Consider the following 19,122-nt stretch of genomic DNA (forward strand, 5'->3'; position numbering starts at 1 on the left):
CACCTCGTTGCCCAACGTTAATTGACTCACAGCCTAAACTGCTGTCTATCAGTGTGGGGTCCATATTTCCTCGGGTAGAGTCGGGCCCGTACGTTAGGACTATATGATTTGATATTAGTACGTTGCATGTGTATATGACGTTGACGACCGAGGAGTTGCGGAATATGTGGCTACGCGCATGTCAATAGCCATCAGAGGGTTGGGACAGGGTCCCGCTTAGAGAGAAAAGAGGCAATGGGGGAACGCGCCCGCCCCACTTCATAACGATGACGTAAAACCATGAGTTAGGAGAGTCTCTGGGACAGTTTGTTGAGGGCAACCTTCTAGGTTGCGCGAACGGATATTCAGAGGCCATGCCCAACTTCTTGACGTAACAGGCGGGTTGGTGCAGAAAATAACCGCCTGGCCAGAGGAGTAGCATCGCATTTAGCGACTAAGATGCTCTGCCTCAGTCCACCAGGTGGGTGGCTGTTTATAGTTCCGGATGAAGTTCAATGTACCCATTACGTCTTCCAAGTGAGCTAGTACACGCGGTGGGGGTTATGCCGCCCAAGGAGCTGTCGCGTACTATTCGACTGTTCTATTTCATGGGAAGGCCTCTCGAAGTCGGCAAGGCAACTTCACTTCTTTAATATTAATGAAAAATAAAGTGACTCTTACAATACATCTTGTTTGTTTATATACTCACTATTAAAAAAACCACTCAAGTTTATTTTATTAAAGATTGCACTAGGTAGCGATAAATTATATTGTTGGATGAAACGTGCTTACGTATGATGACGTTAGCACGTATGATGATGTAAGCACGTTCGGGCTTGCCCTCCCGGAAGCCATAGAGAATGCATTGGAGCGCCCCCGTTCGAAAAAAAACATCTTTCAATGTAAGTCTATGGGGCCACTCGGGACGATTCTCAGCCGGAGTGAAATCGCCCCAAAAGAGGCGGTACTCCACAGAACGTGACATGACGCTGATTGGACTATATCCAGAGGCTGCAGTGACGGCTAGCGTGACTCTGTGGTTGAATGACATTGGTGGTGCGTCGCCCAATCGCCCTAATGAAGAAACCGCCCCTGCTGGGAATGCTGTTATAATGTTAGAATGACCGGTATAATGCTGTAAATGCCTTTATAATGCTATTAAATTGTTATGATAAAAACGAGGCCTAGTTGCCAACGAAGCCTGCAACTTGCCTTATTGTGAATGTTACTTACAATCGAATAAGTCGAGTCAAACTTGTACCCAAGTAACTATATTTCTATCTTGAGAGCAAGAATGACGGAATGTCTCATCCACAGCTCAGTGTTCTATGTAGTGCTGTACATTTGGGATGCAGTGTGATGATTACACGATGTGCCTTTATTTAACACAGTAGCTTGTTCTCTTGTATAGCTGTTCAGTACTAATGTAAGTGCCCTGGTCCATCCAGGATCTATTGTTGAGTTTCAGGTTATCTAAGGCAATGTTATGATGCTGTAATGTTAATTCATTGTATTGATATTTCCAAGTATTAACAGATGCTGTATTTGTGCTGTGTTTTTCCATCAGTTTTACCTCGTTGAAATCAATAAATTACGTTTAGAGTCAGATGTTCACCCTGGCTCTGAGGGTTTATTAGATGCGAGGTTAACTACCCGGATAGCGGTGCAATGCAGCGCACAGAGAGGCCGAGACATGGAGTATATGATAGTGTAATGTATAGCAGTCTATAGTAGTGTAGTTTATTGTACAGTGTAGTGTAGAGTATAGTAGTGCAGTGTACTGGTGATTTAATTTAGCTGTTTCATTTCGTAATAGCTTTCCTATTAACTAGATGCTATTTATCAGCTTAACTTAGCTTCCTATTAATCAATTTAACTTCCGCCCCCTTTGTTCACGGTACCCCAATACCCCCCTCTCCTGCATAATGAATAGATGTTATCAATCGGCTTACCTTTAGACGAGCATCCCCCCCCCGATGCTTCCCCCACCTTCGCTCCTCCACCCCCCTCTTACCCTATATAGTCACGTCTCTCTATTAGCTCGCTTCACTTACTACAGCGACTTTGGCTGTAACGGTTCTACCTGAAGATAGAAGCTTATGTTGCCTCCGAAAAACATTGTGATTTAATTTAGTTGTTTTCATTTCTTTTCTTTTATTTTTTACCTACATGACTTGCAGTCACGAAAGCTTCAAATCTAAATGTATGTTAATAGCTTCAAAAAGTGAAAGAGTCTCGACTTGTTCACCATCATTGTCAACACATGCCTGGGAGTCTTTTCCAGGTGGTCTCCAGAGCCCGGAGGCACATTTCTTGTGGTATTGTTGCAAATTCTGAGAAGTGTTAACATCTTTTTTGAAGCACCCTTTATATACAATAAATATGCCCACTGTATTGTATATTGAAATTCTACGTTTAGGCATGCTATAACTCCACAGCCTATGTGTTCGAATCATCCGGAATGCGCCTGATCTCGTAAGCTCAGCAGAGGTGAGCCTGGACAATGCTTGAATGGGTGATAGCCGCTCGTAAAACAGGTGTTGCAGTCTGCTGCAGGGCTACGTTTGTCAGAAGAGGGCCAATGCAGAGACGTCTGTTGCCCTCTACTCCGGCGTCTACGCCTCCCCCGCATTCACCAAACTGTACTGGCCAACTGTGAAACATACCGGTTAAATAACACCCCCCCCTCCCCAACGACCCACATGTAGTGAACGTCATCCAGCAGTTGCTTGACAAAAAAACTGTACCATACAAGTACACATACGCAAATCCACTTTGTAAATTATGTCCGCTTATGTCAAGCGGGGGACCAATTGGGCTCTTTGTTACCTCCACCCCCACTGATCAGGATGTTCGGCTGGAACTCTCTGAGCCTCTGGCGGAGTCCCCGCCTGCGCTCGCTGCTGCCATTGCCGCCACTGCCACCGTGCGCCACGCGACTCGAGAGGCCACGATGGAGCCACGGCGCCAGCGACGTGAGAGCCGTCATTTTCGACATGGGAGGAGTGATCCTGCCGTCGCCGTACCCGCCCATACAAGGTGCACGCCTGCGCCGCGTCGCGTCGTTACGGAAGGCGCGGTGAGGAACCTCATCCTGACCGAGGGGCCCGGCAGGACAAGGGTCGCTGGTATTTTTGGGGCACTTAACCCTTTCGCGTTCCGAGATGACTGCAAGTTGCAGGGTGGGTCGACCCACTCACCGCCGAATTTCGGAACGCGCAAGCGATTCAGCGTGAATTTTATTTAGAGAGGCATAGCGCCGTTGTTTTTAAAGACATTTTACTCACCGCAGAGAACTGTAGCGACATGGCTGGCGCCAAACCGTACCACATGTCCTCCCGAATGGCCTTGTGGGAGCCTCGGTACCGATAAAGTTCCGAACTGAACTGGAATAAAAACTGGTGATGTCCACGTACTTACACATACGTCATTGGAACAAGAAAGGGTTAAACGCCTCCGAAACTCGAAGCATCTTGCATCACGTCCACCTCGACAATTCCGATGCCCAGCTTAAGACTAGCCAAAGGAAGCTGTCCATGTGCATTGCAAGGTGGGCTTGCTGTGATACCGTTTTATATGATATGATATTGAATGTCACGATGTGATGATCATCACAATGTCGGTTTCCCATAACTTAGTAATTGTATTTCACATTTTTGTCGTGTTGTTTTTGTTTCTTTGATGTATTTGCTTAAAGTTCTTCAACTGAAGTTTGCTCGGCACGAGTCTACCATAAGTCATTGTTGCATCTTCACAAACTATAACACTTATAATACACATGCTGTCAGAAAGTTTTGACATCGTATAACCACCAAACGTCGTGGGGATGGTCGCCTACTGGTTAGCGCATCGCGCTCTGAACCCGGCACAATCATGGCCAACATCAGTAACGAATATCTGAACTGGGCCTGGGTCTCTATCTCAGCCTCGCTGTGCGCTGCATTGTACCGCTATCCGAGTAGATAACCTTGCATCCAATAAACCTTCAGAGCCAGGGTTAACATCCGACTCCAAACGTATTTAATGAATATAACGAGGTAAAACTGATTGAAAAAACAGCACAGATACAGCATCTGTTAATAATTGGAAATATCAATAGAATTAATGAACACTACAACATCATAACATTGTCTTAAATAAGCTGAAACTCAACAATAGATCCTGGATGGACCAGGCACCTACATTAGTATTGAACAGCTATACAAGGGAATAAGCTGTTGTGTTAAATAAAGGCACATCATGTAATCATCACACTGCATCCCAAATGTACAGCACTACATATGTAGTGCTCGAACCGACACGACAGCTTCTTGTCTTTCCTCGTTACTTTATTCCACGTATATAGTTCCACATCTCTCCCGCCAACACCGCTCAATGTTCCTCTGTTCACACCGACCCACAACTCTCCGTCAACACCGCTCAATGTTCCTCCACTCGCTCGCTGCGCTCCGCTGGCCTCGCTTGCTCCCCTCTGCTCCTCCGTCGACTCTCTTCTCCGCTCTCTCTTTCTCTCCAGCTCGGCTCCTCTTTATCAGCTCCGCCGTCCCATTCTGTCGTAACTAACCCCGTTCTCCTTCCACACTCCAGCCGCTTCCTACACTCCGTCGTGTCTCTCTGATGCTTGCGCTACTCCGCTGCTACCCTACACTATACTCACTCTCTCCACTGCTACCCTACGCTGTACTCACTCTTCTGCTCCGTCACTCCATCTGTCTGTCTCTCCTCCCAGGCACAAACTCCCCGTCTCACTCCACAACCCCTCAATTTATCCCGAACCAATTACCCCTAATTAATTAGGTCATCCCTCGCGACGCCACTCGCCCCCAGCCCCGGTGTCACGTGGCGTTGTTTTTCCAGACACACTGGCGCCAATTTCTGACAACAAACCCAAAAACGTTGATTATGAACAGCCCCTCTCGTCCAATCAATGCCCTGCATCCTTAATTACCCCCGGCCACCTGCGGCCCCCTTAACCATCACGTCACCTTAATTTGGACAACAACAACGGCCAGCCAATCAGCGCCCTGTGTCCTCATTCGCCCTCACTGTCCACTGTGTGCGCACATACCGACCCAGCGCGTGACGCATATCTCAAGCACTACACATATAACACTGAACTGTTAGTGAGACATTTCGTCATCCTTGCTCTCAAGATCGTAATATAGTTACTTGGGTACAAGTTTGACTCGACTTATTCAATTACAAGTAACATTCACAATAAGGCAAGTTGCAGGCTTCGTTGTTAACTAGGCCTTTTATTTATAATAACAATTTAACAGCATTATAAAGCCATTTACAGCATTATACCGGTCATTCTAACATTATAACAGCATTCCCAGTTTCGATTTAAAGCTTTCGTGACTGCAGGGATTCAGTATTATAAGAACATGAAAGAACTTACAGACAATGCTTCTTAAAGTCCCACAATGTACAGTTACAGCTGTCTTCACTGGGACACGATGTGTGCCACCATTTTGAACTCTGTTTAAGGGCGGACGCCAGGCTCGTGGCTGAAAGACTGTCAAATCGTAACTTCCTGGTCACGTGACCAAACTCAACCTCAAAACAGGAAATTCCTGTGTACACACAACCACACTCCTGCCGTGGAGCAAAACACCTGCCGAATTGGGGAGACAAAGGCAGCCAAACTGTGGTGCTCGCCACACTCCCCCCCCCCTTGTGTGCCGTGACAACCTTTAATAGGTGCCCACTAGCAGTGTTTGCTCCATCAATCCTTAATGCTACACAGGGGTCGTGTATGTTGTGTGTGTGTCTGCGCTGGTTTAAAACATTCCGGCTGGTCTGCCTACGATCCATCCTGGTTTTAACCATGCTTGATTTGTGTGAGGAGCTCGCAGATCTTTGAAATAGGGGATAGTCCCATCAATGAGCTTCCGGCAGATGAGGGTACATTGGCTGAGTCATGTAGTCTGCATGCCCAGCCACCGCATGTCCAAGCAGCTTCTGTTTAGCCCGATAGAGGGGGCTAAATGGGCACGGCATGGGCCTTGCAGATAACTGGTACCAGCGTTGTCAAGATCGGCCTCTGTTGAGGAGGCTCGTGAAGGACGCTACTGGGCAGTTGGAGGTAGTTGCCCTCTAGCAACACACGAGGGCAGAGGAGTCACGCTCGGAACAATGAGCTGAGCACCGGGCGGCTAAAATGCAGCAAGTTGGCGCAATAGGGAGCACAGGTGTTGCATCTATCAGTTATCTCCGTCCATCAACACATGGCACCTGGCTCTGTCCCGTGACCTCCTGTCAGCAGCGAGCCTTCGACACTTCACATGACAGCAAAAAAGTGAACCTAGCATGGCATAAGCTCCAGGTGGTGACGTCACCACCACTTAGTGGTCAACAGCGGCCGTTGTCACTATCACTGCTGTCGTGGTGCATGCGTGTGCATATATGCGTGTTGAACTTCTTTCGCAGCATACGTAGCCAGCCGTGCTAACCGGAGGTGCGTGTGGTGCGTAGAGTGGGAGGCTGCCTGTGGGCTGCCGGGTGGCACGGTGCTGCGCGTGCTGCGTGACGGCGGGGAGGCGAACGCGTGGTGCCGCTACCAGCGTGGGGAGATGTCGCCTGAGAGATTTGACGAGCTCTTCGGCGCCGACTGCTCCAAATCGTACGTAGCGCCGAGCGCGATCGCCGTCCACGGACGCCGGTCGTACAGTCAACCTGCGATTCAAAGTCACGTGATTTGCTGCTCGAAATGAGCACCAAGGTGTTGTGCTCAGTTCTTCTCTGCAGCTCTGAGCGAGCGGTGGAAACTCCCCATCCCTATGACGGGAGGCGAGTCTTCCCCTAAAGGACAACCGCCGTTAACTTGCCCACGCTGTGGTGCTCGTTTTAATCAACCCCAGCAGCATGGATGAGAGCCCGAGTCAACCCCCAAGCAGGATTTTATTTGCACTCCTTTCGATTGCGAGCGGCTCGCCATACCGCTTAGCCAGCCGGCGGGCAATTCTTGATTAGCCGGAGTGATGGGGGCAAGAGTGGAGCAGACGAAATGAAAACACGGATAATACAAAACCCATCTAAATGAGATTTTTGGTCCGGGCGGTGGTGGTAGGCCCTCATCCAGCAGTGAATCGAGAACACAGGATGCACATGCACAACAACAGCAGCTGTAAGGCTGTGACAGTGGTAACGTAACCCCAAATGATAATAACACGATAATAGTAGTGGTTACAAACACACCGACACAATAACAACACACTTGCATAACCAACACAGCCATAGGGCTGTGTGGCTATGCACGTGGCCTGTAATCCAGGCACGAGGGTTGGTCGATCGCACAAATGTTGTGATACTCCCTTCCCGTGGGCGTCGAGGATGTGTGCTACCCTGGCTCACCAGTAGAATGCAGTAGAGCATAAATGTGGACTCCACCTGTTCCGTCCGTATGGTACCAGAGTGTTTCCCCTCGCAGTGGCGTCTTCTCCATGTGCTGCTGTTTCCGCCCACGTGTAAACACTCATTAACTAGCGAATAAATGCCTGAGTACCTGGAGGGTGGCAGAGCTTGGAAAATCGTTGGGGCCGGCTGATGGCGTGGCTGCCTTTTCCCCCTCGCATGGCCTGAGGTGGATTTGACCGCGGCCGACGCCGATGAATTGAAAGCCGTTGTCATTTGTGTGTTAACCGCGGGGGAGCAGGCGGGGCGTGCGGTGAGCGTGGGTGGCTTCGTGGCACACCTGGTGGGCAGCTCGCCACGCCGGTGCCTGGCGCGCTCGCGGCGCTGAGGGGAGTGCGCGAGCGCGGTGTCAAGACGGCGCTGCTCACCAACAACTTCTACGTCCGCGGCGGCGCCACTTCCTGCCGCTGGACCGCACCCTCTTCGACGTGGTCAGCGCGGCGCCTCCCAACATGCCGCTGCCGGTTATTGCAGATGTATTCGTTCGGCTCCTCCTAAAGTCGTCTGCCCTACTGGCTTGTGTTTGACACAAATGCAAAAATGCATGGATTTGTTTTACTTTATGCTCGTAATCAAAACAAACGAGATTGTGCAGATGCAACAGTAAAGAGAGGTGCGTTCAATGGGCAGAGCGCTCCATAGTGCTTTTCTGTTGAACGACCTGGACAGGAGCCCAGCCAGCAGCCAGCAGGATCCCAAGGCGTAGATTATTTTCAACAGCAGTGTGACAATTTAAGATATGGCCACTTGGCATTTGGTCTCATCGTGGGGTAGGTGGTGGAGTCGTGCGTGGTCGGGATGAAGAAGCCGGACCCCAGGATCTACTCGCTCTGCCTGGAAGAGCTCGGGGTTCCTCCAAGCGCCGCCGTCTTTCTCGACGACCTCGGAGAAAACCTGGCACCGGCTCGGGCCCTGGGCCTTCGCACCATCAAGGTGTGATCCTCCCCCACGGCCACTGCATGCCAAGAACGACGACATCAGATGACGCCGCGTAGGCGTTCCCAGTCGTGCGTGCGGCTCTCCGATGGTGGCCTCGGGTTGTGCCGTGTCACGGCCAGCGTCGGAAGGGCTACGCCTGATAAGCGCGGCAAACGAGGCGTGGTGGAACACACGTCGGGTGTAACATTGAGACACGGAAGGAGGAGCAATGTGCGTTCGGGGAACAAAGGCACAGGTTGGAGACATCACTTTGACCGCTGAGAAAAGCAAGTCGGCCTGGGGTAGAGCACGTCACTGAATGGGGTGAAAAAGAGTTATATGTCTCAGTGGGCCTTACCTGGTAAAATATAAATTGTTCCGATGGTTTAGTTTAGATCTGATGAGAATGCGTGCGCTCTCCGAATGATACCAATTGGGAGGATTTTGTCTCCCTTGCAGGTGGGGGACCTCAAGGTGGCACTGGCAGAGTTGGAGTCCCTGCTGGGCTTCTCGCTGTCCCACGACACCGGCGCCGTGCGCGCCGGCCTGGAGATTGACGAGCGGGCGCTGGCTGCCTACCTGCACACGGCACTGGGGCTGCACGCAGGTGAGCGGGAAAATAATAATACCGTATACAAATGATGCTTACGCTTTCATTTTGTTTTATTGGCACGTCCGACGCTCGTAATGTTCAACAGGTCGCAACGCGTCCTCATGCACAGAGCTCATGTTTGGGGTTTTTACAGGGTTGGCTGTTCCTTTGTTAAAATAATCTGTTACATGTCCAATATCTCCCTATTTCCAGTGGTTTTCTCCCATGCGTGCATGCGTCGCGCTCTTTCTGCACAGCGACGGCTTGAGACGCTACATCCACGTCATGTTGTTACTGAGTCTATGGGCAGTTTTAGGTGACTAAAACCAGCAGGGCCAATCATCTCCTTCCAGGTATCACCTTCACATTACGTCAGGGCCACATGGGTGTAGCTCACTTCTTTATGACCCTTGAGCTACACCAATTTCGATCCTTTTAAAACAGTCTGCCTCAGCAGCAGACCATGCTTTCCCACCTGATGATGGACGCTTGTGTTGCGCCGAAACGCCACGATTTATTTTATTTTCTACCTACGTGACTTTACCGAAAGAACCAAAGAGTATGATTCTGATGTTCTGAATGAGTGACCATAACAGTGGGCACGTTGGGGTCACGAAAGTGCAGGGGAGGGACGGGAAGAAGTGGAGGGACGATAGGGAGGAAGGAGGACGAGAATGGGCAATGGAGAAGAGGTGAGGCTCTGAGAGAGGAACGATAAGGAGGTTAAGGAGGGGGCCTTAATTTACAGGGGTAGTGTGAGTCTATGGGCAGTGCTGAGTCTGGGCAGTGCTGAGTGTTTGGGCAGTTTTAAGTGTATGGGCAGTGCTGAGTCTATGGTCTGTGTCGAGTCGATGATGTGTGTTGCACCTCAACAGACACCCTACTCGTGCGTCAGTTCCGGCACGGCCAGTCCAACCCAACATACTACGTGGAGTGCGGCGACCGCAAGCTCGTCCTGCGCATGAAGCCGCCGGGAAAGCTGCTGCCATTGGCACACGCCGTGGAAAGGGAGTACAGGTGCAGCTAATCGGTGCCATGTGGAGGTCCGGATTCTGGAACGATCCGAGAAAAGTTATTATTCACGTCGGGAAAAAATGCAAACTACTGCTGCTAAACTAAGCAATTTTTATTTCATTTTACAGGTAAGTCCCACTGAGCTAATTAGCTCTTTTTGAGAAGCGACCCAGCCACCACATGTGATGGTAGCTAAATGAAGTGGCTTACCACGTTTAAATTTATAGTAACCAAATAATCATAAACGCACGTTGATTCTAAATGTGCAAGGAAAAAACGGAGGACCCGGAGAAAAATCCACGCAATCTCCAAATATACGGCTGTCAGGGTCGGCATCGAAACCACAATCTCCTGTATGCCAGGAGAGTGACAGTGAGGGAAAAAGTATTTGATCCCCTGCTGATTTTGTACGTTTGCCCACTGACAAAGAAATGATCAGTCTATAATTTTAATGGTAGGTTTATTTGAACAGTGAGAGACATAATAACAACAACAAAATCCAGAAAAACGCATGTCAAAAATGTTATAAATTGATTTGCATTTTAATGAGGGAAATAAGTATTTGACCCCCTCTCAATCAAAAGATTTCTGGCTCCCAGGTGTCTTTTATACAGGTAACGAGCTGAGATTAGGAGCACACTCTTAAAGGGAGTGCTCCTAATCTCAGCTTGTTACCTGTATAAAAGACACCTGTTCACAGAAGCAATCAATCAATCAGATTCCAAACTCTCCACCATGGCCAAGACCAAAGAGCTCTCCAAGGATGTCAGGGACAAGATTGTAGACCTACACAAGGCTGGAATGGGCTACAAGACCATCGCCAAGCAGCTTGGTGAGAAGGTGACAACAGTTGGTGCGATTATTCGCAAATGGAAGAAACACAAAAGAACTGTCAATCTCCCTCGGCCTGGGGCTCCATGCAAGATCTCACCTCGTGGAGTTGCAATGATCATGAGAACGGTGAGGAATCAGCCCAGAACTACACGGGAGGATCTTGTCAATGATCTCAAGGCAGCTGGGACCATAGTCACCAAGAAAACAGTTGGTAACACACTACGCCGTGAAGGACTGAAATCCTGCAGCGCCCGCAAGGTCCCCCTGCTCAAGAAAGCACATATACATGCCCGTCTGAAGTTTGCCAATGAACATCTGAATGATTCAGAGGACAACTGGGTGAAAGTGTTGTGGTCAGATGAGACCAAAATGGAGCTCTTTGGCATCAACTCAACTCGCCGTGTTTGGAGGAGGAGGAATGCTGCCTATGACCCCAAGAACACCATCCCCACCGTCAAACATGGAGGTGGAAACATTATGCTTTGGGGGTGTTTTTCTGCTAAGGGGACAGGACAACTTCACCGCATCAAAGGGACGATGGACGGGGCCATGTACCGTCAAACCTTGGGTGAGAACCTCCTTCCCTCAGCCAGGGCATTGAAAATGGGTCGTGGATGGGTATTCCAGCATGACAATGACCCAAAACACACGGCCAAGGCAACAAAGGAGTGGCTCAAGAAGAAGCACATTAAGGTCCTGGAGTGGCCTAGCCAGTCTCCAGACCTTAATCCCATAGAAAATCTGTGGAGGGAGCTGAAGGTTCGAGTTGCCAAACGTCAGCCTCGAAACCTTAATGACTTGGAGAAGATCTGCAAAGAGGAGTGGGACAAAATCCCTCCTGAGATGTGTGCAAACCTTGTGGCCAACTACAAGAAACGTCTGACCTCTGTGATTGCCAACAAGGGTTTTGCCACCAAGTACTAAGTCATGTTTTGCAGAGGGGTCAAATACTTATTTCCTCATTAAAATGCAATTCAATTTATAACATTTTTGACATGCGTTTTTCTGGATTTTTGTTGTTATTCTGTCTCTCACTGTTCAAATACACCTACCATTAAAATTATAGACTGATCATTTCTTTGTCAGTGGGCAAACGTACAAAATCAGCAGGGGATCAAATACTTTTTTTCCCTCACTGTAGCTAACATCTTGCCACCATGGTACACCAATTCAAGTGTGGATGGCAAGATGGGGGAGCAGTGGCTGCTATCCTGGTCCCTGTATTCACATTAATAATGGTATTAATGCCGCATGAATGCATTTATGTTGCACTTGCTCGGTGGATAATTGTTTCGGAGTTGGTCAGCTGATGGAGGTGTGGCGGATGGATGCGTTTCAGTTATTTCTTGGTACATTCTTTAAAGGCATGGAGTGGTGGCATCGTGATTGTATTAACCCGAGTTCAATTACCGCCCCACGACTAACATCAATGTCGAGTGATATATGGACTTGTCTTGGTCCCTCCCGTAGGTTAAATGAGTTCCTTTGTGTGGGGTATTTAAACATCAGCGCTGGGGCGACAAATGCAGCCCGGCATAATGTGGGCCACACTGCCATCACCCCGAGTACCTTTATCAGCACTTACTGCAATCGTCTGTGTAGGCTACACTGGAGATCTTTTGTCTCTGTTGTGTGCGTCTGTGCTCCGTGCAGGGTGATGAAAGCTCTGGGAGCGGCAGGAGTCCCCATACCACAAGTTCTCTCCCTGTGCGAGGACTCCAGGTGAGTCAAGATCCCACGTGCCAACACCTTCGTATGCGCGCACACACACACACCATACTATACTCGCCCGCACACACTTAACCTGCAAGGCGGGTAGCGTGCACCGATTTAAAATTTGCTGCAGGCGCATTGGTACGTTGGACATTGGGACGCGTCATGCACGAGACGACGACAAATGACAGAATCTTCATTCGAATCACGGTGCCTGATTGTGACATGTGAACTGTTACAAATCAAGCTGTGAGGATAGCGCCACGGAGGGCCCGTGCCGGCGCTCAGCTGGTTGGACGCAGCACTTCTCAGTTTGAGACACAAACGTCGCTAAAGGATCGAGACTTGAAGACAACTTCGCAGACAACTCGAGTCTCGATAGGCAATCGTCGTCCTTCAGACACCAAGACGCAAGAGCAACCAACGTGGGAAAGAAACACTGACACTCACGCGTTGGTCTACACAAAGACAAAGATCCGCCCGTATAGCCTGTCACAGACTGTTGGGGCAAGTGTTGTTAGCGAGCAGCGCCTATGAATGGTCGGCATGGCACACAAGGGGGGTGGGTGGCCAGCACCCCGCCTGGCCACCTTTGTCTCCCCATTGCCAATCTTTACGCACTGCACCAGGTCCTCATTTGAGGCTGAGTCGACCGAGGCCAGGCCCAGGATCAGTTCAGATAATCGTCACCGGTGTTGGCGAGTGATCGGTGACTGTTGTTGTCTGGGGAGTGGTGGCCTAGCAATTGGAGCCCTATCACAGGTCGTTGCCCCCACGTGCAATTGCAGGAATGTGCACACGCAATCTGTTCACGGTGACGAATGGAGCGCCGCGGTGGTGAAATGTTAACTCTCTCACCTTGTTATGCAGGATGTCGTGGGTTACATCCCAACCCTGACACCTGTATATTTGGAGTTTGCATGATCTTCCAGTGGTCGCGTGGATTTTTCTCTGAGTCCTCCAGCTTTTCCCTCCACATTTAGAATGAACATGCGTGTAAAGTATTGGGCTGCTATAAATTTCAACGTGATAAGCCACTTCGTTGGGCTATCATTTGTGGCCAGGTCGCTTCTGAGAAAAGAGCTGTACAGCTCAGTGGGACTTACCTGGTGAAATAGAAAATGGTTTTAGTTTCATTCGCTTCACCAGATGCCATTGAATGGCTTCTCCGAAGCCAATGCGTGGGTATCGGGCTCGGTCTGTTGCTGTCCAAACGTCGTCGACGAACGTTGCCGTCCGCCGTTGCTGCCCTGTTCTCGCAGCGTGCTGGGGACGCCCTTCTTCCTGATGGAGTACACCGAGGGGCGCATCTTCAAAGACCTGTCGTTGCCGGATCTGTCTCCAGAGCAGCGCCACAAGGTGTATTCCGGGGTCACCTCCGTGCTCAGCCAAATCCACCAGGTGGATCCCAGCTCCGTGGGGCTCACCGACTTCGGCAAAACCGGTGGGTTCCCGGCGTTGCCACTCCTCCCATTGCAAGTCGTCCCTGGAGAGTTTGGTCGGACATCCCAATGTATGGATGTCGTTGTTGTTGTTTGTCAGCCTGTAGCATCCCATTTCATGGGCAAAGGCCTCGGTCATCGTATCACATTCCTTCCCTTACTCGGTTGTTCTTCTCCGAGCTCTGTGATTTTGTCTCGTTGCTGCCATCTATCTCCACGCCGCGGTTAATTCTCATTATTTGTTGTCAAGGCGTGGCCTGCCGAATGTATAGCAGGGCCCCCCCCCACCCACCCCGCGAGTTTTCGAGGCTCAGTGAGGCCTTTCTTGCGTGCATAAGTGCCGTCACATTTATTCACGCAATCACTGACGCTCTCGTCCAGCAGTGAGATTCGAGAAAAAAAACAGGCCTTACACGTACTACAATAAGTAGCCAGTTTAACACGTAGTAGGCTTTCGCAATCAATATTATCCACAGATGAGGAAGGAGAGTATGACGTTTCGCCGGTAATTACAACCAGCCTCATCAGGCGATAGCCAGAGTTGTGAAACTGGCGAAACATCGTACTCGAATGGTAAATGTTGTGGGTTTACTCTCCAACACACCGGTGTGCTGTGTCGGGTGGTGGCGGGTTTAACAGCACATTTATATTTACGCGATCGAACCCGACCACCTCTATTATGAATAAGTAGCCAACCGGCAAACAAAAACGCATCTCTGGCAGGAGGATACGTGAGGCGGCACGTGCAGAAGTGGACAAAGGAGTACCGAGCGAGCGAGACCAAATACCTGCCCTCCATGGAGCTGCTCATGGAGTGGCTGCCGGCTCACCTGCCCCGAGAGGAGGCCAACCGCGTGGTGCACGGTGACTTCAGGTGAGCCCCGCGGTGGGGTGGCGGGTGGTTAGGGATTTCAAAGCGAGCTCCCTCTACACGTGCTCCCCACTTTTGGTGGGGCGGCTTATGCTCTTGGATGCAACTTGATGCTTTTGTTGCTTATCGTTACAAAACGGTCCACTGTGCCAAACACTTTCTTCTCCATTGTGATCTGCAGTGGGATGAGGGATTTTTACCAGATAATGCCCACTGAGCTATACAGCTCTTTTCCAGAAGTGATCCGGCCACAAGTGATAGCTCAACAATGATGGCTTATCATGTGGAAATTTATAGAAGCCGAATACTCTAAACGCATGTTTCTAAATGTGCAGGGAAAAACCAGAGGACACGGATAAAAATCAATGCAACTGTATTGGGTTCCGGAGATACTTTGTAGATGCAACTTCTTTATTACAATACACCACTCCAACAGTCCTGATACACTGTTACAGCCTAGGGACACAGCCTACTTCTAGCGTGCCTGACACTGGCTACGCTCTCGGGTCCTCCGCCTACAATTACCCTAGGGGAGGCTACCTGACCCGACCCAGCCAAGGTGCAGGTCTAGCCTCTGGCTTCCTTGGACCTCGCCCTTACAAGGGCGTAGAGCCGGGAGTCCCAGAGTCCCACCACTGGCCCGCACAGCGTCCCGGCCCTTACAAGGACAAGCGGGGCGAGGGGGTCCAGGGTCCTAAGCTGGCTGGTCTTGGGTCTTCAGCTGCAACTGGTCCCGATCGGCTGGGGAGGTCCGCTTTTATGCCCATTTGCCCATCGAGGGGTGGTGTTGCGTGGGATCGTAGATCCTCCGCAGCCCCCCGTTGGTGGCGCCCAGGGGATTAGTTGCCTGGGGTCCCCATCGAGGGGTGGCGTTGCGTGGGATCGTAGATCCCCGCAGCCCCCCCCCCCCCCCCCGTTGGTGGCGCCGAGGGGATTAGCTGTCTGGGGTCCGGAGCCCCTAGCAGCCCCTCCCCTCTTGGGCTGGTGCGGGAGCCCCTTGCCTGTCGGATCGGGATACCCTTGCAGATGGACCTCGTCTACCACTGCCAGTAAGCTTGGCCCATCTACGGCACTACACAACCACAGGGAGCACATGCAAACTTCAAATATACAGCAGGCATCAGGGTCGGGATCGAACCCACGACCTCATGCATACCAGGCGAGGCGGTTAACTTCGCAGCAGTCAAAGTGGGGTTAGGATGAACGCATGGCCCGTGGTGGTGCATGCCTCTAATCCAGCACTGTATGGGCAGCAACGGTTGGTGGATCACCGCACAAATGACAATGTTGACCCTCTTCCCGCTTGCATCGAGGTGCAATACTCTGGCTCACCAGCAGAATGCAGTACAGCAAAGTGTGGCCTGCTATCATCTGTCCCTTCTGTATGGCACAGTGTTGCCCCCCTCGCATGTGTGAGTTTTCTCCTGGTTCTGTGGTTTCCCGCATATGTATAAACACTTAACTGTCTGAAAAGGCAATTGATACAGATGGAACTGCGGAGCAATTATTTGGGCTGGCTCACCGCATGGCAGCCTTCCACCTTCATTTGTGATTCCCCAACGGTTGTGAAATTCAATTTGCACGAATGACAAAAGCCGAATAAACATCATTTTGTTTGTCGATTATGAGTTTCGGTGACAGCACAGTCGTAGGAAAACGATGGTTGCCAGTGGTATGTTGACCGTGACGTCCGACGTTTCGCCCCGCGTGCTGCTGGGAGATTCTCCAGGGACTGAACTTTCGCGCATGCACATACACGCACGACTGACGATTCGCCAGGCTGGACAACCTGGTGTTCGACGCGGAGCGGTTGGAGGTGCGAGCCGTGCTCGACTGGGAGATGTCGACGCTGGGCGACCCGCTCTCCGACCTCTCCCACAGCTGCATGGCTCACCATCTGCCTCAAAATTTTCCCATACTGCCTGGTCTGCGCACACAATGACACGCACACGCATGCGCAAAGATACCCCTTCTATAAGCCTTCAACAGAATGATGGAGCTAGTGCTGTTAGCGGGCATCTACGTGTGAAGGCCGGCATGGTACGGCAGGCGAGAGGGTGGGTGGCAAACGGCACGGCCGGCCACCTTTTCCTGATGTTAACACACAACACTAGATACTCATGTAAGCTGGGTCAACATAGCGAAATCCTAGGATGGGTTCAATATTCTCCTCTGTTAATTGATTGCGAGGGGAATCGCACACGAATCACAGGCTTGGTTCATAGCGCAGCGCGCTCACCACCGCACGAGCGCTCCCCACGAATGCACATGCATACACAGAGACACGCGTAGTTCTGGGCTGACCGAATCTTGAAATAGTCGATCGCTGCCGACTATCAGTTGGATTCATTCAACTAAAGCAAACGACACGTTTGAACGCTCGGCGTGACCGGCACATCGGGCAACGCAACGCCTCGTCGTCTCGCGTTTTTTTGTGCTCCGGCCTCAGGAGAATGTTCCCGCGTGACGCCTGTAAAATCGCCACCCGCACTCCCCCCCCCCTCCTCGTCTGCATGCGCGTGGTGCTGCGCCTCAACTCTCTCCGACGCCGCCTTCCGCAGGGCTGAAGGACCGCGACCTCATGGCGCTGGGCATCCCAAGCGACGAGGAGATGATGAAGGCATACTGCGCTGCCTCTGGCCGCCCACTCATCAAAGACTGGCACTTCTACTTGGCCTTCTCATTCTTCCGTGTCGCCGCCATCCTGCAGGGCATCTACAAGCGGGCGCTCTTAGGTGTGCGCCCCACACTCGGCCGTTGCCACCACTTGTTGGTAGGCGTCTGGCCGGCGTGGAAAAGTAGGCCAAATGCGCCGTCGAGATGGACTCATACCTCGTGTAATGGCGGTGTGACGGTGGCGGTGTGAAAGTGGCGGTGTGAGGGCGGTGTGTAACGGCGGTGTGACGATGATGGCGATGCAGGTCAGGCGTGCTCGGCGCATGCCGAGGAGGCTGGCCAGTTTGTGGAGTTGATGGCTGACAAGGGTTGGGGTTTAGCCGCACGGGAAGGATTCCACATCTTCAAGGAGCAGCCCAAGCCACTCGGCGGTGGCGCGGCAGGGCAATCCGGCCGGCCCTACAGCACCAGCTGCCGCAGCACTTCTGTGAGTCAACCTCCTTGTTTTGTGCGTGTCGGTTCAGCGTAGCCGTGGATTAGATGCCGAACGATTCGCCTTTCCAGCGATCCGAAAAATCGTTATCACGATTCCATTCAATAAATCGATAATTTTTTTTCCGTGTATTTTTTTCCATCTAGCTCCGTATCTGTCATTTCGTCCTGATATGTCCCGCTGGCTCCATTATCATCTTTTCGCTCTCAGTTTGCCTGGCATGTACCGTTGGCTCCACGCTCATCTTTTCTCTCTCGGTTTGTTTCATTCGCCTAAATCTAATGGTATCATACGTCGTTAAGATACGAAGACTGCAAATAACTGATTCTCTCAAACAGGGGTCCCCAATTATATCTCGAGCTCAAGTACCGATCTAAATCGATCACTCCTGTGTGGTTGATTGCCCCCCAAAAAGGTCCACCGCGCGCAAGCACCCAACTGCCCGCAGCATGACCGCCGCTTCTTCGCTACTAGCGCGGGCGAGCCAGCCGCGGCGAGCGGGCGTGGTGACGGCGGTAGAGGTGGCGGTGGCGGAATGCTGGTGCGAGAGGCGGAGCTGGCCCCGCCGGCCCACGCGACGGTGGAGGCCGTGCGAGCATTTGTGGGTGAGCGCGTGATCCCCGCGGAGGCGGAGCTGCGGCGTTGGGAGCCGCACCCGCCGCTGGAGCAACTCAAGGTTGGAACCCGACTCATCCCGCACCGGCACAACTGCCTCGGCCGATACCGCCACATCACCGTCGTCGCCACTGCCCGCCGCCGATGCCACTGTCATCATCACCGCCACGACTGATACCGCCGCCACCAATAAGACTGCTACGATGCCGCCACCACTGTCACCATGGGCATCACCACTGTCACCACTGATACCACCACGTCACCGTCACCACCGCTGATACTGCCATTGTTGCCACTGCCACTATTACCGCCACTATCACCACCGTCACGATTGACACCACTGCCGATATCACAATTGTCCCTTCCACCGTCACTGCCACTGCCACTATCTTCACCACCGTAACCATCACCACCACTCATTGCTGCCACCACTACCACCCCTACCATCGATACCACCACTGCCGCTACCATAACAAATGATAACACCACCACTGCCCAGCTCTGCCACCGCCACTACTGATAACCGCTGCCACCGCTACCACTGCTACCACTACCGCCACTGCTTCCACCGCTACCACTGCCTTCACTGAAACCACATCCACCACCATCTCCACGACAA

At 51.4% G+C, this 19,122-nt stretch overlaps 1 protein-coding gene across 1 annotated transcript; it reads left to right on the forward strand.

Annotated features, from left to right (window-relative positions):
- The first annotated feature begins 3,852 nt into the window (after positions 1 to 3,852).
- On the forward strand, positions 3,853 to 18,678 carry LOC121852110 (acyl-CoA dehydrogenase family member 10-like). Its single transcript, XM_042346210.1, is given in 14 exon segments — positions 3,853 to 3,937; positions 6,412 to 6,608; positions 7,687 to 7,786; positions 7,789 to 7,826; positions 8,170 to 8,328; positions 8,773 to 8,920; positions 9,781 to 9,922; positions 12,407 to 12,475; positions 13,729 to 13,910; positions 14,632 to 14,782; positions 16,559 to 16,704; positions 17,341 to 17,514; positions 17,701 to 17,882; positions 18,304 to 18,678. Coding segments are annotated over 14 exon segments (2,148 nt in total).
- The last annotated feature ends 444 nt before the right edge of the window (positions 18,679 to 19,122 follow it).

This window comes from Callorhinchus milii, unplaced genomic scaffold, assembly GCF_018977255.1.
Source record: "Callorhinchus milii isolate IMCB2004 unplaced genomic scaffold, IMCB_Cmil_1.0 Scaffold436, whole genome shotgun sequence".
Lineage (NCBI taxonomy): Eukaryota > Metazoa > Chordata > Chondrichthyes > Chimaeriformes > Callorhinchidae > Callorhinchus > Callorhinchus milii.